This window comes from Staurois parvus, unplaced genomic scaffold, assembly GCF_062004578.1.
Source record: "Staurois parvus isolate SC_StPar_1 unplaced genomic scaffold, SC_StPar_1.0 ptg002073l, whole genome shotgun sequence".
NCBI classification, from domain to species: Eukaryota; Metazoa; Chordata; class Amphibia; order Anura; family Ranidae; genus Staurois; species Staurois parvus.
Window position 1 is genome coordinate 552,001 of NW_028319869.1, and position 25,500 is coordinate 577,500.

Genomic DNA, 25,500 nt, shown 5'->3' on the forward strand with positions numbered 1-25,500 from the left:
CAGCCCAATCCCCGGATCTTCATCCAACAGAAAACTTGTGGGGTGACATCAAAAATGCCGTTTCTGAGGCAAAACCAAGAAATAGAGAAGAACTGTGGAATGTGGTCCAATCATCCTGGGCTGGAATACCTGATCACAGGGGCCAGAAGTTGGGTGACTCCATGCAACACAGATGTACAGCAGTTCTCAGAAACAGTGCGACTACAACCAAATATTCATGAAGTCATTCAAAGGAAAGCAAAATCTTCAAACATTTTTCAGTTTATATAGTGAATGTTTGAGGTTGTAAAGAAGAATACAAACACTGCGATTTTTTTGAACCGTCTAATATTCACTTTTCTTCAATTTTTTTGGAGGAACAACACAAATTTGATGTATTTTTCTTCCTGTTTTGATTTGGAATAGAATGTGTCGTGTTCCCAATGCATTTATGTGGATGGAAATAAAAGCTATTAGAAGGATTTTCAGCTTTATTCACTTTTTTCAACACACTGCTATTATTTTGAACACAACTGCATGTGGTTATGATATTTTAAGGTTTTAGCGCTGTGCTCAATTTTATATTGTCACCATCATACTTGTGGCACAGAATCAGAATTCTGAAGAAGGCAACAGCGGAAAAGTACAGTTGCTGTCACATATACACAGGCGGGAATGGTATTCATTATTGGACGCTCAAAACCGACATCATCCCGGTGAAAGACAGTAATTTCTCCGTCATGATGAATGGGAGGATGGATAATATTACTTTGGATTTGCCATAACACGCTCCAGCTGCTACTAAGTGCTCTCATTTATTTTGGAGAAACATCTGCCCGTAGCTCAGCCGTCATTTGCGTTTTCGCTCGGAAGCCACAAAATAATACGGACGCTGTCATCACCGATTAATAAGCACCGACCTCTTCAAATATCTGAGCTGTCCTCCTCCTTCTCTTGTTCAAATCATTCTCTTCTGTCTTATTTTCATTCTGGAGGGAGATCAAAGGACAGAAAGTTACTCCACTGAACATCGATCTGCTGCAAAGACCTGTCCGGGGGTGCTACTATCCAAATATTAAAATGTACAAAATGTCATGATTGCTCTCCATTGACTAAATAACATCCACCTGTTTTTTTTTTTATATCTTCGGGACACTCCAAGAATTCAGAAGGGCTCCCCCTCACCAGAGGTCCTTTTTTTCCCATCTTGTACCCCATCCTATCCATGACCCATCATTTTCTTGAACTTTTGTTTTCTTCTTTTGTCTTATGTCCTGTACTCCTCTTTATGTTTTGGTAATTGTTCAATATGACGATGACTTGGCAGTTGGGTTACCCCCAACAGGAATGACTCCTCCTGCCCCAAGTTCCTTTTTCCCCACTTGTACCCCTTCCCATCAATGGCCCACCATTTTCTTGACCCTTTTCTGCTTTTCTTATCTTATAAGAAGCTCAGCTTCTTCTGATCATTTTGGTAATTTTTCACTATGACAATGACTTGAAATTAGGGTCACCACAACAAGAATTAGGAGGGGCCCCTTGGCCCTATGGTCCTTTTTTCCCCCATCCTATCCATGACCCACCATTTTCATGACCTGGTGCTTTGTCTTATGGCTCATATTATTTCTGTACATTTTGGTAATTTTCAATATGGCAATAACTTGGCAGGTGGGTTACCCCTACAGAAATATGGAGCCCCCCCCCCCCCACACACACACACATTGAACCTTTTCCCATCCAAACCCACAATTTTCTTGACCTTTTTCTTCTATCCTTGCTCCTGGTTCATACTCTTGTGTACATTTTGTTAATTTTTCAACAGGACAATGATTTGCAAGTTGGGTCACCCCCAACAGGAATTAAGAGATCTCCCCTTGCCCCTCTTTTTTCCCCACTTGTACCACATCTTATCAATGACAGAACCATTTTGCTGACCCTTTTCTTCTTTCTTTGTCTTATGGCTCACATTTTGATAATTTTTCAGTATGACAATGGCTTGCCAGTTGGGTTACCCTAACAGGAATTTAAAGGGATCCCCTACCCCAAGGTCTTATTTTTCTCCTTGTACCCCATCTTATTCTTGGTCCACCATTTTCTTCATTTTTGTCTCATGGTTCATACTCTTCTCTACATTTTGGTAATTTTTCAATATGACAAAAACTTGGCAGTTGGGTTAACCCAGTGGTCGGCAAGCCGCGGCTCGCCCCCTCCCCTCCCTCCTCTCCCTCCCCTCCCTCCTCTCGGACGGGCGTGTGCCGGGCGGCCGCCCCCTCACCTCCCCTCCCCTCCCTCCTCTCGGACGGCCGCCCCAAAAGTCAGGACTCTGCAGCTGTCAGGATGTAGGCGGGGCAGCGTGACGAACTCCTCTCCTCTCACAGTCCGCCCTGAAGACCAGAACGGTGCGGGAAGCACGGCGAGAGGAACGCGCGGAGCAAAGGTAAGTGAATTGACACGGGGGACTTACTATATGGGGGATGAATTACTATATGGGGGACTTACTATATGGGGGATGAATTACTATATGGGGGACTTACTATATGGGGGGGACTTACTATATGGGGGGGACTTACTATATGGGGGGGGACTTACTATATGGGGGATGAATTACTATATGGGGGATGAATTACTATATGGGGGACTTACTATATGGGGGGGGACTTACTATATGGGGGGGGACTTACTATATGGGGGGGGACTTACTATATGGGGGACTTACTATATGGGGGACTTACTATATGGGGGATGACTTACTATATGGGGGATGACTTACTATATGGGGGATGAATTACTATATGGGGGATGACTTACTATATGGGGGATGAATTACTATGGGGTGATGAATTACTATGGGGGATGAATTACTATATGGGGGATGAATTACTATATGGGGGATGAATTACTATGGGGGGATGAATTACTATATGGGGGATGAATTACTATATGGGGGATGAATTACTATATGGGGGATGAATTACTATGGGGTGATGAATTACTATGGGGGATGAATTACTATATGGGGGATGAATTACTATGGGGGATGAATTGCTATATGGGGGATGAATTGCTATATGGGGGATGAATTGCTATATGGGGGATGAATTGCTATATGGGGGATGAATTGCTATATGGGAGATGAATTACTCTATGGGGGATGAATTACTATATGGGAGATGTATTTTCAGTTTTAAAAATGTGGCTCTCAAAATAAATTTCAATCGTGGTTTTGGCGAGATTTGGCTCAGTTGAAAAAAAAGGTTGCCCACCACTGGGTTAACCCAACAGAGTTGGGATGTTGCAGTATCCTATGTATGGGTAGCCTGGCCATACACTGAGCCCATATGTGGTCAAGTATCCCCATCCTTCACAGACATCTCATCCCATCATTGCGCCCTTTTTTTTATTTTTACTTATCTGCTTTTTGATTTTGAAGTACCTACAAGGTGATTTTGGGTAGTGTCTCTGGCCAGAAATTCCACTCTTGGCCAACCCCAAGTCCTTTGCTATCATTGTATCCAGCCATTGCTTTGTAACCTGTAGAACGTCAAGGACTTGCTCACACTTGGTGTGGTGACTGGTGTTTTCCTGAATCTGATCAACACCATTAATCGCAAGGGCACACTATTAATCTATGCATCCTGTTCACACTGCGATGGAGCTATAATGCTGAGCAGTACTATATACTCCCCATCAAAAGCCTGAGTAGTCCAGTGACAACACAAGAACACTACTGGGAGACAGGGACAGAGCATTGTCACCACATAACAGGAAGTCCCTGAACAAGGAAAATCATGGTTGGGAATATTTTAATTAAAGTCGCAGATCACAAATATTGAAAGTTAATGACATTAACATGCGATATGAGACTTTGACTGGGATTAGGGTTTTGATAAAAATGACCAAAAACTTGCATTCCTGCTTCGAAAATGCTAGTTGTCTGGCAGTCATGTTGATCCCCTGCCGAATACTTTCTAAATCACTGACCCATGGCAAATGCAGAGAAGAGGAATTCTAACTTTGCATGCTGCATACGTATTGCAGGCCAGTGATTGTGTCTAAACACAGCCAAGGGCTTAACTATAGTCATAGCAAAAATGCAACTGCTATGGGGCCCTGAAGCACAGGGGCCCAAAATTGACTGGCTACACAATGGCTTATGCAGGCAGCAGTAGCATTTGACAGATACGCTTGCAATTTTGGCAGACCTTGCAATTACTATGGGGCCCTGAAACATAGGGGCCCAAATTTATTGGCTACACAATGGCTTATGCAGGCAGCAGTAGCATTTGACAGATACCCTTGCAATTTTGGAAGACCTTGCAATTACTATGGGGCCCTAAAACACAGGGGCCCAAAACTGACTGACTACACAATGACTTATGCAGGCAGAAGTAGCATTTGCCAGATACCCTTGCAATTTTGGCAAACCTTGCAATTACTATGGGGCCCTGAAGCATAGGGGCCCACATTTGCTGGCTACACAATAGCTTATGCAGGCAGCAGTAGCATTTGACAGATACCCTTGCAATTTTGGCAGACCTTGCAATTACTATGGGGCCCTGAAGCACAGGGGGCCCAAATTTACTGACTACACAATGGCTTATGCAGGCTGCAGTAGCATTTGACAGATACCCTTGCAATTTTGGCAGACCTTGCAATTACTATGGGGCCCTGAAGCACAGGGGCCAAAACTGACTGACTACACAATGGCTTACGCCAGCAACATTTGGCAGATACCCTTGCAACTGTTATAGGACCCAGAATCACAGGGGCCCTAAACATGCTTAGCTAGAAACTCGGCTATAGTATAGAAAAGCTAGAAAAGCAATTAGTTTTCTGTATCACTAGAGGAAATATTGAGACAGGTGGCCCCTAAATGGTTTTGCAATGGGGCCCCATCACAACTAGTAACGGCCAGAACACAAGTTGGATGAACTTCTAGAAATTATACAAAATTTGTTACTTAATAGAAAATAAACATCTGCGCAGTTTTATTTCCTATTCTACCCAAGAAATAAATTAATACATGCAGACAAAATAAAACGAGGTTGAATCTGAATTTAATTCTGCCCGGGTGATGCCAGAATAATCGCCGGGCCTCTTCAGCCCACGTGGGCCACATTACGTCGACACGTGCTAGCGTTGTACTTTAAGTGTTCTTAAGTTGAGTGCGAGGCATTAATATACGAGCGAGCAAGACGAAGGAAGAGGGGGGCTTTCTGATCGTTGCACGCAGCTCCGTTCATGAGATAAGCGTTTCGTGATGGATTCCAACCCAACTCCGATACATTGTTTAATTCCGAGGAGTGGGAGTGCAGACAAATGACAAATCTGGTAAATTTCTGGGACATATAGGGGAAAAAAAGGCTTAGGTTTCTCAACCGGCTGCGTTCCGCAGCGTCCCGAACAATTAACTCCAGAAGGTAATCTAAATTGAGTTCGATGCAGAGTAATTAGATGACATCATGTTGTCGGGACGTGGAGATCCTGTGTTTTGTTGCCATGGATTTTTGTGATGACATCCATATGAGAACGTTTGGACTTATCTCCCCTCATTAGCGCACTTTGTCAGATGAAAGGTTTGTCATTCCAGCTGCTCACCGCAGCGTCTGACCTTCGTTGGGCGTTGTGAAGAGTACGAGGGTGAAAAAGAACGGAGGAGGCATTTGTTTAAAGCGAATTTCAAAAGGATGTTTCCTCCCGTGCTGGAGTGACTGATCTAGGATTTATTTATCTAGGATTACATTATATTGCAATATACGGGAGGCCTAATGAGATTCGGAACAGCTGTCGAATATAATCCGCTTGGAGAAATATTATGTACATTATGTTATCTCCATTGTGCTACAGGATAGAGACTGACCAAGCTACTGAACTTACACTAGAAATGTCCTGTACCAGCCTCTCTCAACCTTTTTACCCCACAGGAACCTTATTCCAGGGCTTGGGAAACCTGTGCAAAAATCAACTCATTTGGGGTCAGTGGGAAAATGATCCTTACATTGGTGTTCAGAGGGAAAAAAGTCCCTTGTGTTGGTGGCCAGTGGGATAAGTGCCCCTTACATTGGCGACCAGTGGGGAAAAATGCCCCTTACATTGGTAGTTAGTGGGAAAATGCCACCCCTTATAGTGGTAAATGTCCAGTATACAGTTGCAAGAAAACGTATGTGAACCCCTTGGGATTACTTGGAGTTTTGCATGAATTGGGCATAAAATGTGCTCTGAACGTCATCTAAGTCAATAGAAGAACACAGTCTGCTGAACATAATACTACACAAACATTAGATGTTGCCATGGTTTAATTGCACATAACATGTAAACATTCACAGTGCAGGGAGGAAAAAGTATGTGAACCTTTGGACTTAATAACTGGTTGACCCTCCTTTGGCAGCAATAACCTCAACCAAACGTTTCCTGTAGTTGCAGATCAGACCTGCACAATGATCTGGAGTCATTTTGGACCACTCCTCTTCACAAAACTGTTTCAGTGTAGCAATATTCTTGGGATCTCTGGTGTGAATCGCTCTCTCAAGGTCATGCCACAGCATTTCAATCGGGTTGAGGTCAGGACTCTGACTGGGCCACTCCAGAAGGCGTATTCTGTGCTGTTGCAGCCATTGTTTTGTTGAATTACTTGTATGCTTTGGGTCATTGTCCTGTTGCATCACCCATCCTCTGCGGAGCTTCAGTTGGCGGACAGATGGTCGTACGTTTTCCTGCAAAATGTCTTGATAAACTCTGGAATTCATTTTCCCATCAATGACAACAATCCGTCCAGGCCCTGAGGCAGCAAAGCAGCCCCAAACCATGATGCTCCCTCCGCCATGTTTCACAGTAGGGATGAGGTTTTGATGTTGGTGTGCTGTGCCTTTTTTTCTCCACACATAGTGTTGTGTGTTCTTCCCAAACAACTCAATCTTGGTTTCATCTGTCCACAGTATATTTTGCCAGTAGTGCTGTGGAACATCCAGGTGCTCTTTTGCAAACTTCAAACGTGCTGCAATATTCTTTTTGGACAGCAATGGCTTCCTCCGTGGTGTCCTCCCATGTACTCCATTCTTGTTTAATGTTTTCCTTATTGTAGATGTGTCAACAAAAATGTTAGCATGTGCCAGAGATTTCTGTAGGTCTTTAGCTGACACTCTGGGATTCTTCTTTACCTCATGCAGCATTCTGCGCTGTGCTCTTGCAGTCATTTTTACAGGACGACCACGCCTAGGGAGAGTAGCAACAGTGCTAAACTTTCTCCATTTGTAGACAGTCTGTCTTACCGTGGACACATGAACATCAAGGCTTTTGGAGATACTTTTGTAACCCTTTCCAGATTCATGCGAGTCAACAATTCTTGATCGTAGGTCTTCTGAGAGCTCTTTTCTGCGAGGCATGGTTCACATCAGACAGTGCTTCTTGAAACCAGTAAACCCAAAACAGGTGTGTGTTTTTTAAGGGCAGGACAGCTGTCAGCAACACATCCAATATCATCACACTGATTGGAGTCAAGGTTGGCTCACTCCTGGCTCCAATTAGCTTTGGGAGAAGTTATTAAGCTAGGGCCTCACATACTTTTTCCTCCCTGCACTGTGAATGTTTACATGTTATGTGCAATTAAGCCATGGCAACATCTAATGTTTGTGTAGTATTATGTTCAGCAGACTGTGTTCTTCTATTGTTGTGACTTGGATGACGTTCAGAGCACATTTTATGCCCAATTCATGCAAAACTCCACGTAATCCCAAGGGGTTCACATACCTTTCCTTGCAACTGTAGATTTATTATTCTCAAAACGATGGGTCAACAGATAAAAAAAATGACCATACAGTGGTGGTCAAAATTGCACTCTCACAGGCAACTAAAAGGATCATTGCTGTAATGCAGCTGGATCCGTCAAGTAGCATAGGCCCTAGAATTGGGCAGACACCTTCAAATAGGCGGTAAATTGACCACAGCTCAAATAATCCCTAGCAACCTCTTAAGGAACCCTTAGGGTTCCACAGAACCCTGGTTAATAATGGCTGTCCTATACACTGGTCAAAGAGCCTACAGTTCTATAGACCTACCAACAGCAATGTTATGCAAAACCTACCAAACTGGATACACACTATACAGCCAAAGCTTTGTAGACACCTGACAATCACACCTACTATATGGCCAAACGTATGTGGACCCTCCTCCAACTTTCCTGTTCCAGCATGACTGTGCCCCTATGTACAAAGCCAGCTCCATAAAGACATGGTTTGACCAGTTTATTGTGGAGGAATTTTAGTGACTTGCAAAGAGCCTTGACCTCCACTTTGTATTTATGTGGAAACTCCTCCAACTTTTCTGTTTCAGCATGAGCGTACCCATTCACAAAGCCATCTCCATAAAGACATTGTTTGGCCAGTCTGGTGTTGAAGAATCTAACTGATCTGCAAAGGGCTCTGACACCTAACCCTGTATTTATATGGACACTCCTCCAACTTTTCTGTTCTAGCACGCCTGTGCCCCTATGTACAAAGCCAGCTCCATAAAGACACAGTTTGACCAATTTGGCGTGGAGGAATTTTAGTGACTAGCAAATAGCTCAGACCTCCACCTTGTATTTAGACATGCTTTGACCAGTTTGATGTTGAGGAATCTAACTGGTCTACAAAGGACTATGTTCTCAACCCTGTATTTATAAGGACATTCCTTTACTTTCCTGTTCCAGCGTTGTGCCTTTCTCTGCAAAGCCAGCTCCATAAAGACGTAGTTTGACCTGTTAGTTGTGGAGAAACTTGACTGGCCTGCAAAGAGCTCTAACCTCAACCTCACTGAACAACTTTGGGATGATATGGAACAAGGTTTGTAAGTAAGGTCTTCTCATGCAACAAGTGAGTGATTTCACATATGCTCCTAAGGTTGAATGACAAAGGAAACGTTGATGGAGCTCTAAACCATTAGAGAGGTCCCCAACAGAAGAAATCAAACATGAAATCCAAATTTTGAAAAAAATGTCCCATACATTGGTGGTTAGTGGGAAAATGCCCCCCTTATAGTGGTAAAAGTCCAGGATAGATTTATTATTCTCAAAACGATTGGTCAACAGATAAAAAAAATGACCATACAGTGGTGGTCAAAATGGCACTCTCACAGGCAACTAAAAGGATCATTGCTGTAATGCAGCTGGATTTGTCAAGTAGCATAGGCCCTTGATAGAAGAAATCAAATATGAAATCCAAAATCCAAGGTTTGTAAGTAAGGTCTTCTCATGCAACAAGTAAGTGATTTCACATATGCTCCTTTGGTTGAATGACAAAGGAAATGTTGATATAGCTCTAAACCAACAGAGAGGTCCCCAGTAGAAGAAATAAAACATGAAATCCAAATTTTGGAGGTAGCTCTCTGTCACCTGGGGTATCCTTGAGGTCCTCTAGCGTAGTCCGAAACATGCATAAGGATGAGAGTGACACAAATCTGGAGAGCATCCGGTATAACTTATTTTTTTTTTAAAGATCCTTCCCAAAAAAGTTTAGGTTAGGGCATGTCTATGATTTTGAAATGGGATTTCCAAGAAGTTCATACAGGTGTTATGGACATGTATCCACAAATGTTTGGTCTGCCCTGAATGGATAACCTAAAAGGGATTACACATAGATTGTCCAATCAGACTGTGACATGTAACCAGTTTAAGCTGTTCTGATATGGGTAATCCAGTCAATCTTAGTGGAATAGGGGACACCAACAGAGCTGCAGATACAAAAAAAACTGAAGAATCTTGCTCTCAATGTCTCTGCTTTCTCTCTCTGACTCATGTTGCATTGCCTTTAACAATGTAATTATTAACAGATTTCCTGTTGTAGTTACTCCATATTCTAAGTAAATTTATTACAAAAGTTATTCGGTTTCTCACCTTTGGCACTCTCTTTCTTGGTAATGTTAAGTTGAGGTAATTGTTCAATATCAAGTTTGATGGCTTTGAAGACAACGCTTCCCCATTATTCTCATTATCCTTGCGGGAAGAAACTGTGAACATACAAAGGCAAGAGTACAGCAGATGGAAGAAGGGCAGACGAGAAGTAAGGCAAGACTCCAGAGCCAAATAATACTCCCCAAGTTCACTTTCCGAAAATGAACAAGCACACCACCCAATTAAATAATATATATCAAAATTGAGGACAGGGCCTGGACCAGCAGTTCTGAATGAACAGTTGGATAAATGGCTCTATATGTAGGATGTATCTGGTCTATAAACCAGAGGTTCTGGATGGACAGTTGGATAACTGGTTCTACATTTAGGATGTATCTGGTTTATAAACCAGAAGTTCTGGATGGACAGTTTGATAACTGGTTCTACATTTAGGATGTATCTGGTCTATAAACCAGAGGCTCTGGATGGACAGTCAGATAAATGGCTCTATATTTAGGATGTATCTGGTCTATAAACCAGAGGCTCTGGATGGACAGTCGGATAAATGGTTCTACATTGAGGATGTATCTAGTCTATAAACTCATGGCTCAAGATGGACAGTCGGATAAATGGCTCTACATTTAGGATGTATCTGGTCTATAAACCAGAGGCTCTGGATGGACAGTCAGATAAATGGTTCTACATTGAAGACGTATCTGGTCTATAAACCAGAGGCTCTGGATGTACAATTGGATAAAAGGTTCTATATTTAGGATGTACCCGGTCTATAAACCAGAGGCTCTGGATGGACAGTTGGATAAATAGCTCTACATTGAGGATGTATCTAATCTATAAACTCGTGGCTCAAGATGGACAGTTGGATAAATGGCTTTATAGTTAGGATGTATCCGGTCTATAATCCAGAGGCTCTGGATGGACAGTCGGATAAATGGTTCTACATTGAGGAAGTATCTTGTCTTTAAACAAGTGGCTCAAGATGGACAGTTGGAAAAATGGCTCTACATTTAGAAAGTATCTGGTCTAAAATCCAGAGGCTCTGGATGTACAGTTGGCTGAATTGCTCTATACGTAGGATGTATCTGGGATAACACAAACACAAGTTTTGGAAGCACAGCTGATTACAAGGACATAAACGAATGATTTGCATGGCTTTTCCTACTTTACATTAACAAAGAATTGTCTTTGGATTTGTAACAGCAACATGCAAATATCTTCTGTTTTAAGATAGCAATGTTTAAGCTCAGCTATGTAGAGAAACGTAATACAAAATAACCTTTCTTTGCCAGAGAACTCAGGTCATTCATAGTCAAGCAGAGCTACGTACCAACAGGCCTCAGCGGGGCTCCTCGGAATAATTCATAGAACTTGGAGAGGTACAAGACCATGCTAAGCTTATCGGGTTCCTCATTGGATGCCATCTCCTTGGCCGTAGTGATTGGAGAGATTCCAAATTCCTTCTCGGCAATATCAAAGGCCAGCTGGTTGTTCCTGACAGCGTCATCCTCGTTCAAAGAGTCAAAGTCGCTTGTGGGGGAAAAAAAAGTGTCAGAAGATGGGCCCTTCATTGAACATTTAGTATAAATAACCATATTAAAAAATTGAAAGAAGGTAGAAAAAAAGAAGAATATTTAGGACAATGTATATGGTTTTGGGTGGAACTCACAGATCAATTTGAAAACTGCAGGTTCAATTTTATGAACAAATAAAGAAGATAGTCAAGTGGTCATTCTCAATGCCATAAGGCGGCTACTGATATGGAGAGACGCAACTGAAACCTGTCCCAATCATTTGCCAGAATCACTCTCCTCCTCTCTTTTACCCTTTCCAGTCAGGACATAAAAAAATTGAAACCTAAGGTATTAACTTTATGTTTGATCCTAAACATTTAGTATTCTCTCTTTAAGCCAGCAGGTGGAGCTTTAGGCTCCCTTTCACATGGTAATCTATCCTGAGATCATTAGCTCATGTGCTCTCCCTTTAGCCATCCCCTAGTTCTCTGGTGATGCTTTGTCATGTATTAAATTTATATTTGCAAAAATGATCATATACAAAGCAAAAAAAAAAATCAGATATAAATTGTTTTAAAAACTTATGAACTTAAATAAATAAATAAAATTGACCACAATCCATTGCAGTTTCCCTTTACATTTTTGTATAGGGTCTTCATTGAGTTTTAATGACATCTTTCTGCATTTTGCTTCCTCTATAGTAAAACAAACTCCAAGCCAATACACATTGTCTATATGGGCAGACCTCTTATTGGCTGTTGTCTCCCTCATTTCATTTATAGGGACACCAACCCCAAAAATATCAACCCACTATGTTCACCATAGACACATTTGCAAAGAATAGATGGATCAGGACTACAGTTTCTACGGATGTGTGCTCTACCTATTGTCTGCTCATTAACCCTCCTACTGCCCCTTTATATAAACTAATGTCTCATATGGCACTCCAGAGCCAAGAAGGCTGCAACGCATAAATGCCCACTGTGAGCAACTTACAGAAGATCCGGCCGGAAATGGTGAATGATGGCGCACAGGGCCAAGCCGTTTCTCCAGGAGCTGGTCAGGTTTGTGACATTTACATTCCGGTAGCCCTCCGTCTGCTTCTGACACCATGTCAAAAGTTTGTTGGGTCTAACGTCGGACTCTGATGGGACAAGGAGAGAAGGCCATTGGCTGAGTCTCAGGAAAAAGCAGAGTCAAAGTAAGGCTTGAAGGTGGGTACAGGCTCTTGCTTACCATGGCGGCTTAGATTGACCGACCTCCTGATGGAACTCACTCTCTCTAAAGGACAGCCTTGTAGCTCATTGGTGATGTAGAGATGCCTCACCTGCAGTCAAACATATGCCACAGATGAAGATCTACAAATAGTTAAGTGCAACATTATATACAAATAATGCAAACATTATTGCTAACTCCCCCTCTGTCAAATCAAAGATCAGCTCCAAACACAACTGATACATCATCTGCATGGCTGTTAGCCAGTTGACTTTCTCATTGGCATCCTCCGGTATTCTGAATACTGGAGGATGCCAATGAGAAAGTCAACTTGAAAGTCAAGAAAGACAAAAATACGTACAAAAGTCTGGACATCTGACCACTACATCTATAGGAATTTGTTAGCAACCCATTCCAAAATCATGGATATTATTATGGTGTTGAATCTCTTGTGGCTCGAACAGCCAACTCTTTGGAGAACGCTCTCCACAAGATTTTGGAGTGTGTCTGTGGGAATATGCCATTTGTGAGGTCAGGTACTGATGTCAGGTGAGAGGATTTACCCATTTCTTACCCACGTGGAAGGTGTTCAGTAGGGCTAAGGTCAGGGTTCTGTGCAAGCCACTCACGTTTTTCCACACCAGACTGGTTATACTATGTCTTTATGGTGCTGAGTCTGTGCACAGATGGACAGCCATGCTGGAACAGCAAAGGGCCTTCCAAAAACTATTGCCTCAAGGTTGGGAGTGCACAATTGTCTAAAACATGTGTGTATGTTATAGTATTAAGAGAATACTTCACTGGAAACACTTAAACTCAATCATTTCAAGTAGTGTTCACATAAAGTTGGCCACATACTGATGGTTAGGTGTCCACAGACTTTGGCCATATATTCTCAAGGAACCCATTGATCCCCTCCCCAGTTCACAGCTACTATGCACAACTACAGTTGTCACTACAATACAAAATGACTGTGAACTATGAAAAAGTTTGGCTAGACAGTAAATACACTTCAACACAATCTCATATACAACCGGCCACCCTTTCTTACTTTTTACCCCAGAGGAACCTTTGAAGTAATTTTTTCAGGTCTTGGGGAACCCATGTTAAAACCAATTGACTGCATGGTAAGTGGGTATATTGCTTTTTACATTAGGGGTCTGTAGGAAGAATGCTCCTTACATTGAGGGTCTGTGGGAAGAATGCCCCTTACATTGATGGTCAGTGGGAAGAATGCCCCTTACATTGATGGTCAGTGGGAAGAATGCCCCTTACATTGGTGGTCAGTGGGAAGAATGCTCCTTACATTGGGGGTCTGTGGGAAGAATGCCCCTTACATTGATGGTCAGTGGTAAGAATGCCCCTTACATTGTTGGTCAGTGGGAAGAATGTCCCTTACATTGGTGGTCACTGGGAAGAATGCCCCTGCATTGGGGGTCTGTGGGAAGAATGCTCCTTACATCGATAGTCAGTGAGAAAATGCTCCTTACATTGGGGTCAGTGGGAAGTATGCCCCTTAAATTGGTGGTCTGTGGGAAGAATTCCCTTTACATTGGGGTCAGTGGAAATATTGCTTCTTACATTAGGGGTCTGTAAAAAGAATGCTCCTTACATTGGTGATCAGTGTGAAGAATGCTCCTTACATTGGGGGTCTGTGGAAAGAATGCCCCTTACATTGGTGGTCAGCGGTAAGAATGTCCCTTACATTGGTGGTCAGCGGGAAGAATGTCCCTTACATTGGTGGTCAGTGGTAAGAATGTCCCTTACATTGATGGTCAGTGGGAAGAATGTCCCTTACATTGATGGTCAGTGGGAAGAATGTCTCTTACATTGGTGATCAGTGGGAAGAATGTCCCTTACATTGGGGTCAGTGGGAAGAATGTCCCTTACATTGGTGGTCAGTGGGAAGAATGTCCCTTACATTGGTGATCAGTGGGAAGCATGCTCCTTACATTGGTGATCAGTGGGAAGAATGTCCCTTACATTGGTGGTCAGTGGGAAGAACGCCCCTTACGTTGGTGGTCAGTGGGAAGAATATCTCTTACATTGGTGGTCAGTGGTAAGAATGTCCCTTACATTGGTGGTCAGCAGGAAGAATGTCCCTTACATTGGTGGTCAGTGGGAAGAATGTCCCTTACATTGGTGGTCAGTGGGAAGAATGTCCCTTACATTGGTGATCAGTGGGAAGCATGCTCCTTACATTGGTGATCAGTGGGAAGAATGTCCCTTACGTTGGTGGTCAGTGGGAAGAACGCCCCTTACGTTGGTGGTCAGTGGGAAGAATATCTCTTACATTGGTGGTCAGTGGTAAGAATGTCCCTTACATTGGTGGTCAGCAGGAAGAATGTCCCTTACATTGGTGGTCAGTGGTAAGAATGTCCCTTACATTGATGGTCAGTGGTAAGAATGTCCCTTACATTGATGGTCAGTGGGAAGAATGCTCCTAACATTGGGGGTTTGTAGGAAGAACGCTTCATACATTGGTGGTCAGAATTCGACACTTACAGACAGCTACAAAGATCACTGGTGTCTTACAGCTGACTCTGCTATGTGGCACTGGAATTAAGCAAGCACCATCAAATGGTAGGTTACTCAGTCACAACTCAAGGAGCACCTAGTAACCTCTAGAGGAACCTTATGGTTCCACAGAACTCTGGTTGACAATGGCTGAAATAGGTCAGTGGTAAGAATGCCCCTTACATTGATGGTCAGTGGGAAGAATGTCCCTTACATTGGTGATCAGTGGGAAGAATGTCCCTTACATTGTTGGTCAGTGGGAAGAATGTCCCTTACATTGGTGGTCACTGGGAAGAATGCCCAGTGACCACCAATAGCAAAGGGCCTTCCAAAAACTATTGCCTCAAGGTTGGGAGTGCACAATTGTCTAAAACATGTGTGTATGTTATAGTATTAAGAGAATACTTCACTGGAAACACTTAAACTCAATCATTTCAAGTAGTGTTCACATAAAGTTGGCCACATACTGATGGTTAGGTGTCCACAGACTTTGGCCATATATTCTCAAGGAACCCATTGATCCCCTCCCCAGTTCACAGCTACTATGCACAACTACAGTTATCACTACAATACAAAATGACTGTGAACTATGAAAAAGTTTGGCTAGACAGTAAATACACTATAACACAATCTCATATACAACCGGCCACCCTTTCTTACTTTTTACCCCAGAGGAACCTTTGAAGTAATTTTTTCAGGTCTTGGGGAACCCATGTTAAAACCAATTGACTGCATGGTAAGTGGGTATATTGCTTTTTACATTAGGGGTCTGTAGGAAGAATGCTCCTTACATTGATGGTCAGTGGGAAGAATGCCCCTTACATTGATGGTCAGTGGGAAGAATGCCCCTTACATTGGTGGTCAGTGGGAAGAATGCTCCTTACATTGGGGGTCTGTGGGAAGAATGTCCCTTACATTGGTGGTCAGTGGTAAGAATGCCCCTTACATTGTTGGTCAGTGGGAAGAATGTCCCTTACATTGGTGGTCAGTGGTAAGAATGCCCCTTACATTGTTGGTCAGTGGGAAGAATGTCCCTTACATTGGTGGTCACTGGGAAGAATGCCCCTGCATTGGGGGTCTGTGGGAAGAATGCTCCTTACATCGATAGTCAGTGAGAAAATGCTCCTTACATTGGGGTCAGTGGGAAGTATGCCCCTTAAATTGGTGGTCTGTGGGAAGAATTCCCTTTACATTGGGGTCAGTGGAAATATTGCTTCTTACATTAGGGGTCTGTAAAAAGAATGCTCCTTACATTGGTGATCAGTGTGAAGAATGCTCCTTACATTGGGGGTCTGTGGAAAGAATGTCCCTTACATTGGTGGTCAGCGGGAAGAATGTCCCTTACATTGGTGGTCAGTGGTAAGAATGTCCCTTACATTGATGGTCAGTGGGAAGAATGTCCCTTACATTGATGGTCAGTGGGAAGAATGTCCCTTACATTGATGGTCAGTGGGAAGAATGTCTCTTACATTGGTGATCAGTGGGAAGAATGTCCCTTACATTGGGGTCAGTGGGAAGAATGTCCCTTACATTGGTGGTCAGTGGGAAGAATGTCCCTTACATTGGTGGTCAGTGGGAAGAACGCCCCTTACGTTGGTGGTCAGTGGGAAGAATATCTCTTACATTGGTGGTCAGTGGTAAGAATGTCCCTTACATTGGTGGTCAGCAGGAAGAATGTCCCTTACATTGGTGGTCAGTGGGAAGAATGTCCCTTACATTGGTGGTCAGTGGGAAGAATGTCCCTTACATTGGTGATCAGTGGGAAGCATGCTCCTTACATTGGTGATCAGTGGGAAGAATGTCCCTTACATTGGTGGTCAGTGGGAAGAACGCCCCTTACGTTGGTGGTCAGTGGGAAGAATATCTGTTACATTGGTGGTCAGTGGTAAGAATGTCCCTTACATTGGTGGTCAGCAGGAAGAATGTCCCTTACATTGGTGGTCAGTGGTAAGAATGTCCCTTACATTGATGGTCAGTGGTAAGAATGTCCCTTACATTGATGGTCAGTGGGAAGAATGCTCCTAACATTGGGGGTTTGTAGGAAGAACGCTTCATACATTGGTGGTCAGAATTCGACACTTACAGACAGCTACAAAGATCACTGGTGTCTTACAGCTGGCTCTGCTATGTGGCACTGGAATTAAGCAAGCACCATCAAATGGTAGGTTACTCAGTCACAACTCAAGGAGCACCTAGTAACCTCTAAAGGAACCTTATGGTTCCACAGAACTCTGGTTGACAATGGCTGAAATAGGTCAGTGGTAAGAATGCCCCTTACATTGATGGTCAGTGGGAAGAATGTCCCTTACATTGGTGGTCACTGGGAAGAATGCCCAGTGACCACCAATAGCAAAGGGCCTTCCAAAAACTATTGCCTCAAGGTTGGGAGTGCACAATTGTCTAAAACATGTGTGTATGTTATAGTATTAAGAGAATACTTCACTGGAAACACTTAAACTCAATCATTTCAAGTAGTGTTCACATAAAGTTGGCCACATACTGATGGTTAGGTGTCCACAGACTTTGGCCATATATTCTCAAGGAACCCATTGATCCCCTCCCCAGTTCACAGCTACTATGCACAACTACAGTTATCACTACAATACAAAATGACTGTGAACTATGAAAAAGTTTGGCTAGACAGTAAATACACTATAACACAATCTCATATACAACCGGCCACCCTTTCTTACTTTTTACCCCAGAGGAACCTTTGAAGTAATTTTTTCAGGTCTTGGGGAACCCATGTTAAAACCAATTGACTGCATGGTAAGTGGGTATATTGCTTTTTACATTAGGGGTCTGTGGGAAGAATGCCCCTTACATTGATGGTCAGTGGGAAGAATGCCCCTTACATTGGTGGTCAGTGGGAAGAATGCTCCTTACATTGGGGGTCTGTGGGAAGAATGCCCCTTACATCGGTAGTCAGTGAGAAAATGCTCCTTACATTGGGGTCAGTGGGAAGTATGCCCCTTAAATTGGTGGTCTTTGGGAAGAATGTCCCTTACATTGGGGTCAGTGGAAATATTGCTTCTTACATTAGGGGTCTGTAAAAAGAATGTCCCTTACATTGGGGGTCAGTGGGAAGAATGTCCCTTACATTGGGGGTCAGTGGGGAGAATGTCCCTTACATTGGTGGTCAGTGGGAAGAATGTCCCTTACATTGGGGATCAGTGGGAAGAATGTCCCTTACATTGGTGATCAGTGGGAAGAATGTCCCTTACATTGGTGGTCAGTGGGAAGAATGTCCCTTACATTGGGGGTCAGTGGGAAGAATGTCCCTTACATTGGGGGTCAGTGGGAAGAATGTCCCTTACATTGGGGGTCAGTGGGAAGAATGTCCCTTACATTGGGGGTCAGTGGGAAGAATGTCCCTTACATTGGTGATCAGTGGGAAGAATGTCCCTTACATTGGAGGTCAGTGGGGAGAATGTCCCTTACATTGGTGGTCAGTGGGAAGAATGTCCCTTACATTGGGGATCAGTGGGAAGAATGTCCCTTACATTGGGGATCAGTGGGAAGAATGTCCCTTACATTGGTGGTCAGTGGGAAGAATGTCCCTTACATTGGGGATCAGTGGGAAGAATGTCCCTTACATTGGTGATCAGTGGGAAGAATGTCCCTTACATTGGTGGTCAGTGGGAAGAATGTCCCTTAAATTGGGGGTCAGCGGGAAGAATGTCCCTTACATTGGTGATCAGTGGGAAGAATGTCCCTTACATTGGTGGTCAGTGGGAAGAATGTCCCTTACATTGGGGGGTCAGTGGGAAGAATGTCCCTTACATTGGTGGTCAGCGGGAAGAATGTCCCTTACATTGGTGGTCAGCGGGAAGAATGTCCCTTACATTGGGGGTCAGTGGTAAGAATGTCCCTTACATTGGTGGTCAGCGGGAAGAATGTCCCTTACATTGATGGTCAGTGGTAAGAATGTCCCTTACATTGATGGTCAGTGGGAAGAATGCTCCTAACATTGGGGGTTTGTAGGAAGAACGCATTGGTGGTCAGAATTCGACACTTACAGACAGCTACAACGATCATTGGTGTCCTACAGCTGGCTCTGCTACGTGGCACTGGCCCTGGAATTAAGCAAGCACCATCAAATGGTAGGTTACTCAGTCACAGCTCAAGGAGCACCTAGTAACCTCTAGAGGAACCTTATGGTTCCACGGAACTCTGGTTGACAATGGCTGAAATAGGTCATGAAATGTATTGAGATTGATCTATTGCAAGAAAGCATATTCCTTCTTTTCCTCTCTTTGTGCACACGTACCTGATGCCCCCGTACACAGTTGGAGTTGAGGTTAGGGTAGCGGCTCGCAGGGTCGATCGTGTACTGGTCAAAGTTTTTGCTAATGTTCTCTGGCGTCGTCTGAGGTAGCAAACGGTAAATACTCTCCCTGAAAGGAGACAGAACATAATCAGATGTCTACAAACTCCTCGGAGAATCATCACTCTTCAGATATTTCCCCCACTTTGGAAATGCTTGCCAAAACTGCCATGTGGCGCTGTGGCCAGAGGAAACCATCATTTTGTCTAAATCAGTGTGATTTGCAGGGTAAATATGCAGCACACCATACATTAGATGATGTCATCTCTTTGTGCGCTTGCGGAACATTCCCCGAGGCATAATCTTCTCCCCCCCCCCCCCCCCCCCCACAGCCGCTAAGCGGGGATGTAATCACTCACCATAAATTACCTACAATCTGCTTTTTTTTTTGCTTTATACATTTTTGACAGATGATTTTTTTTTAAATCGGTGACCACAGACAAGTGAGTCAGAATTGAATCAAGGACACGTCTTTACCGTTCGAGGAGGAATGATGATCTCACGTGCGCACGCCATGCCGCTCAGATTGAATCCAGCTAGGAAGACTGTTCCACATTAAAGTCAAACTTTTCATTTTTTTGTCTCCGAGTTTCAGTTCGCTGACCACAATGTATAATTGTGTAGCTGCAGTGAGTATAATTATTTATATATAAAGCATACCGGGATACCTTATTATAATGCCAGCTGTCCTGGATTTCGAGGTATAGTCCCCAAAGCTAAAGATCTAGAAACATCCGTTTTATTCGCTATGACAAACATGTTATCGTATGTTACACTGCGTCCTGTCCAGGCCATTGTTCAGTTCAGAGGTGTAATTGAAGCCTTCAGAGCCTGATGCATGAAACCACAAAGGTCCCCCTCACTTCTGGACCCTGTCAGTCCTGGGGCCCGATCCATTGGTTCCAGGGCCCTTTCCATTGGTCTGGTGGTCATTTTCTTTGGTCCCAGGCCCTCCGCTCTAAGCCTGGATCCCAGGGCCCTTTACTGTCATTGGGGGGGCCTTTTCTGGTCCAGCAGTGGGACCCTTTCACATGTTCTGCAGTGGGCTCCCTTCTTGCAGTCCTGGACTACTCCCTCCACAGTGGCGAAATGCCAGGTCCCAGTCGCAAGTGAGATCTTGCGATTCTAGTAGTTCACTATATCCTGTCCAGGCCATTGTTCCTTTCAGAGGCATAACTAGAACCTTCAGGGCATTGGGGGAAAAAACCCATGAAGGGCCCCCCTTCACTACTGGGCCTTTTCCACCAGTCCTATGGCCCTTTTGATTGGGTCAGGAGCCCTTTCCATTGGTTTTGTTTACCCTTTCCTTTGGTCCTGAGCCCTTACCTACGAGCCGGGGGCTCTTTCCTCTGGACCCAGGGCCCTTTAATCCCATTGGAGGGCTGTTTTATGGTTCCACAGTAGGACCCTTACACATGTTCTGTACTGGGCCCCCTTCTTGCCATCTTGTGGCTGCCCCCAGAATGGACAGATGTTACGGATAAACCACCAAACACTTCAAACTCCTCCCGCTGTATCCATGACACACATGTTCTGCAGTGGGCCCCCTTCTTGCAGTCCTGGACTACTACCTCCACATTGGCGAAATGCCAGGACCCAGTCATAAGTGAGATCTTGCGATTCTAGTAGTTCACTATATCCTGTCCAGGCCATTGTTCAGTTCAGAGGCATAACTAGAACCTTCAGGGCATCGGGGGAAAAAACCCATGAAGGGCCCCCCCCCCCACTACTGGGCCTTTTTCACCAGTCCCGGGGCCCTATTGGTTTTGTTTACCCTTTCCTTTGGTCCTGAACCCTTCCCTACGAGCTGAAGGACTCTTTCCTCTGGACCCAGGGCCCTTTAATCCCAATGGGGGGCTTTTTTATGGTTCCACAGCAGGACCCTACACATGTTCTGCAGTGGGCCCCCTTCTTGCCATCTTGTCCCCCCCCCCCACACACACAATGGACAGATGTCACGAATAAACCACCTAACACTTCAAACTCCCCCCTGCTGTATTCATGACACACATGTTCTGCAGTGGGCCCCCTTCGTGCCATCTTGGGCCCCCCCCCCCACAATGGACAGATGTCATGGATAAACCACCAAACACTTCAAACTCCCCTCGCTGTATTCATGACACCCTCTATTCCTGGCATTAAAAAGAATTCAACCCATAAAGATTTCTAATCAAAGACATAAGTGCGCTTATTTTTGGAATTTGTCTCTAATTTTAGCAGAAATTAGTTTTCCATTGTTGCAATAATTTGTTCAAAACGAATTTCTTCTAAAATTAGAGACAAATTCTAAAAATAAGCGCACTTATGTCTTTAATATGTCTCGTTGTGTGCAGTCACTTTGAGTTGAGCGCCTCCACCCAGCAAACAGCTCTGCACTCCTCCCGTAAAGTACTAATTATTTTCTGATTGTCTCAACAGCGATGATTCGTCTTCAGATACTTAAAAGACAGTCAGCCATGAGTCAGGGAACTGAGAACTCTCCAGGAATACTATTTTCTTAAGCAAATCATTTTTTGTGACTCTGTTGCAAAGTTTCTTACCTTGAGATCCTGCCAGTAACAGCACTTCCTGTTTCAGAGTGACAACGCTAAGCCGCCGCCTTGCAATTAACAGCAGCGTTGTCAGCCTGCTCCTTCAGTCGGCCACCAGGCTGCCTATCAGGTCTTCACATACCTCCTGCCTACTGATAGGCAGTCCAAAAGCCAACTAAAGGAGCAGGCTGTTAATTACGAGGCAGTGGCTTAGTGTTGTCACTCAAGATGGCAAGATCTCCAGGTAAGAAAATTTTGCAAGGGATTTACAAAAAATTATTTTCTTTAGGAAAACTGTATAAAAGAGGACATGGTGTCATATACCTTTCACATACACGTGTTTAGATACACCTTAAGGGATGTTTGGAAAAAAAAAATTCATCCTGCAAAATATATTTGAAATATATTTTAAAAATATTATTCCCAAATTTATTGACATATATTTGAAATACTACAATTTTGGCCGTATTCAATATATTTCAAAATGTATTTCAACAAATACAGTATATATATATATATATATATATATATATATATATATATATATATATATATATGTAGGGGTTTGGGAAAGACCTGGCAACCTACCCTGTAAAATAATTGCTAAGAGAATTCATGGAAAAAAGTCGCTTAGGAGTGACGGTCCATGCAATCGCCAAGGGTCGGATACGGCTGAATGTATTTATATATATATAAATGTGTTTTTATTACAAAATATATGAAAAATATTTTTAAAAATACATTTCAAATATATACTGTATGTCTTTAAAAATACAAATCTACATTTTTGGAATGCATTTACAAATATATGTAAAATTTTATATATATATATACACACACTGCATGTTGAAATGCATTTTTTTAAATATATTCTTCAGATTTTTTTTAACATATAAAAAATACATTTTAACATATATTTTATTTTTACATATATTTGTAAACGCAGATGTATTTGTAGATTTTAAAGACATACAACATATTTGAAAATGTATTTTTAAAAATATGTTTCATATATATTGTATTAAAAACGCATTTCAACACACAGTGTGTGTGTGTATATATATATATATATATACATATATATATATACACACACACATATATATACACACACACACATATATACACACACACACCACATATACACACATATACATTATATATATATATATATACACACATACACACACACATACACACACACATACATATACATACACACACTTTTTTTTTTAAATATATTTTGAAATATATTTAATATGGCCAAAATTGTAATATTTCAAATATATGTCAATATATTTGGGAAGAACATTTAAAAAATATATTTCAAATATATTTTTCTTCCATGTGGGTAGTACTTATTTTCTTTAACTCTTAGCCCCATCTAGTGGTCATATTGTAGTATTTACCAAAACCACTTTTTAGGACTTAACATTTAACCTGGAGAGAAGATAGCCTTCTAACATTCGACTTTGCACAGAATAAAAGAGCAAATTCACAGGATGAACAGCTCTGCAAATGTTTAATAAATACCCTCATAAAATACATGTATACTAAGACAATGTCTTGATCTGTTTTGTTTTTTTGTTTTTTTACCCCATGTTCACAATATGAAGCCCAAAACTGGACATTGAGTTATGTGGTGGCCCTCTGAACCAAAATTGTCCATTCTTGCCTATAATGGCGCAGTGTCCTTGGAAAAGAAATGAAAGTGTTACCATCTTTCCTCTAAGGAGTGCAGTGTAGCCATCTTTACGTTTGTGATATATGACCATATGGTGATCTATAAAAAGCCTTGCTGGCTATTTTTGCCCTGGGGGGTCAATAGGAGTTAAGTGTCACATGGCAAAACATTGTAAGCTGGAAGTTTCCAAAATCAGATGGAAGGCAAAGTGAAAGATTTTGGTAAGTTGGCTGGTTCCACAGCACCAGCGCCATGTGTCCTAACATCTGGAAGTTATGGGATAGTGGGGCAGTGGCCTTGCTATAGTGGGGCAGTGGCCATGCTATAGTGGGGCAGCGGCCATGCTATAGTGGGGCAGCGGCCATGCTATAGTGGGGCAGCGGCCATGATGGCTCATTGGCTTCATCCTCGTATGGGACAGTCATGACCGTAGCTGAAAACTGGAAGAGATCTTACCTTTCAGCCAGGACCTCGAGAGGTGGTGTTCCCTGAGCCCAGCTCCTCACCATCCAGGCCGTGTCGAAGGCTGCCAAAAATCCCCGGGCACAACCAGTCCCCATTGGCCAAAAAGGCTGCAAGACAGACAGGTTATGTTTCTTCAGTCCAACACCTGATAAGCTACATGTGACAAAACAGGCAATGAGACACCACCGGCCTATAAACCAGGAGGTTACCCAAAAAAAAAAAAAAAGGAGGTCCAGCTCCAGAATTGTTGGGTAACCAGGTCCAGTTTAAACATTGGATTAAAATTGTACAATTGACCCAAGTGCCCACCTCTTTCTCTGACAAGAGCCACCAAGAGGTGGTGTCCGTACTGTTCTCTGACCAGGGTGGCATTTTCCGAGGCATTCATCGAGGTAAAGTCAAACATGGCTACGTCCGGCTGCCCGTAATGGTTGATGGCAGCCAATCACAGTGGTCACATGACCCAAGCGCCAGCCTCCTCCTCCCAGCACTTAAAAGCTCTTAAAGAGCTGGGAGGCGGCGGCGGAAAGGATTCATATCCAATTCTTCAACCTATCCAAGTGGGACTGTGGGGACATTCCATTTAAAGAAATATCACATATACATATTCTATAGATATTATTGTGAAGTCCTTGACACGTATCACCAGTCATGTCCTTATATGTGAAAACATTTCGATGAGGAGGGATTTATCTGCTGGTAAGTAAATGAATTACGAGTTTCGTGGATCACAGTGGACTTCTTCAGGCTCAGTGACCCACCATGTCTGAAGAAGAGGGTCATGATCTGCAAACATACATTGTGTACCATGACTGCCTACATTTCCAACACATAAAAGTAGATTTCTCTTTTCATTAAAGGCCAGAAACATAAATCTTCTTCCCAAAAAGTGCATTTAAAAAAAAGTGAGAAAAAGGTAAAAGTTGTTTTCCAGCCTTAGCTTTACTAGCAACTTAGAGGATGACTAGACAATAACCTCACCAGCAATAAAACCCACATACAATGGACCATTGGGTGGACACCATGTTTCGTAAGCTGACCAACCTCAAGTAAACTGTCTCCAACAAGGGCCACCAAGAGGTGGTGTCCGTGCCGTTCTCTGACCAGGGCGGCGTTTTCTGAGGCATACATTGAGGTAAAGTCAAACATGGCTACGTCCGGCAGTCCGTAATGGTTGATGGCGAAGTCCAAAGACGGCAGCTGGTAGTTGGTGGCGAAGTCCGCGGCCTCCCGGGCGTAGGACTGCAGGTTGTCCTGATCCACGTTTTCGGCACAAAGCAACGCCTCGGCATCAGCATAATCCTGGAAAACATACAAAGTAGTTTTCTACAGTCGGTGGAGCCTATCAGGCCCCTCCCACAGCTCTGCTTTCTCTCCTTGTGCAGAGT

At 43.1% G+C, this 25,500-nt stretch overlaps 1 protein-coding gene across 2 annotated transcripts in view; it reads right to left on the reverse strand.

The window, feature by feature from the left end:
- The window catches only part of LOC149432866 (F-actin-monooxygenase mical2-like), a 252,130-nt gene that overhangs the window by 170,331 nt on the left and 56,299 nt on the right, over positions 1-25,500 (reverse strand). For both annotated transcript variants that reach the window (XM_089664856.1, XM_089664855.1), the window contains exons 7-14: positions 25,157-25,414; positions 24,104-24,219; positions 19,376-19,502; positions 12,610-12,700; positions 12,370-12,517; positions 11,190-11,389; positions 9,848-9,960; positions 900-968 (exon numbers count right to left, since the gene is read on the reverse strand). In XM_089664856.1, the coding sequence (XP_089520982.1) occupies positions 900-968; positions 9,848-9,960; positions 11,190-11,389; positions 12,370-12,517; positions 12,610-12,700; positions 19,376-19,502; positions 24,104-24,219; positions 25,157-25,414 (1,122 nt within the window). The remainder of the gene's footprint in view (positions 1-899; positions 969-9,847; positions 9,961-11,189; positions 11,390-12,369; positions 12,518-12,609; positions 12,701-19,375; positions 19,503-24,103; positions 24,220-25,156; positions 25,415-25,500) is intronic.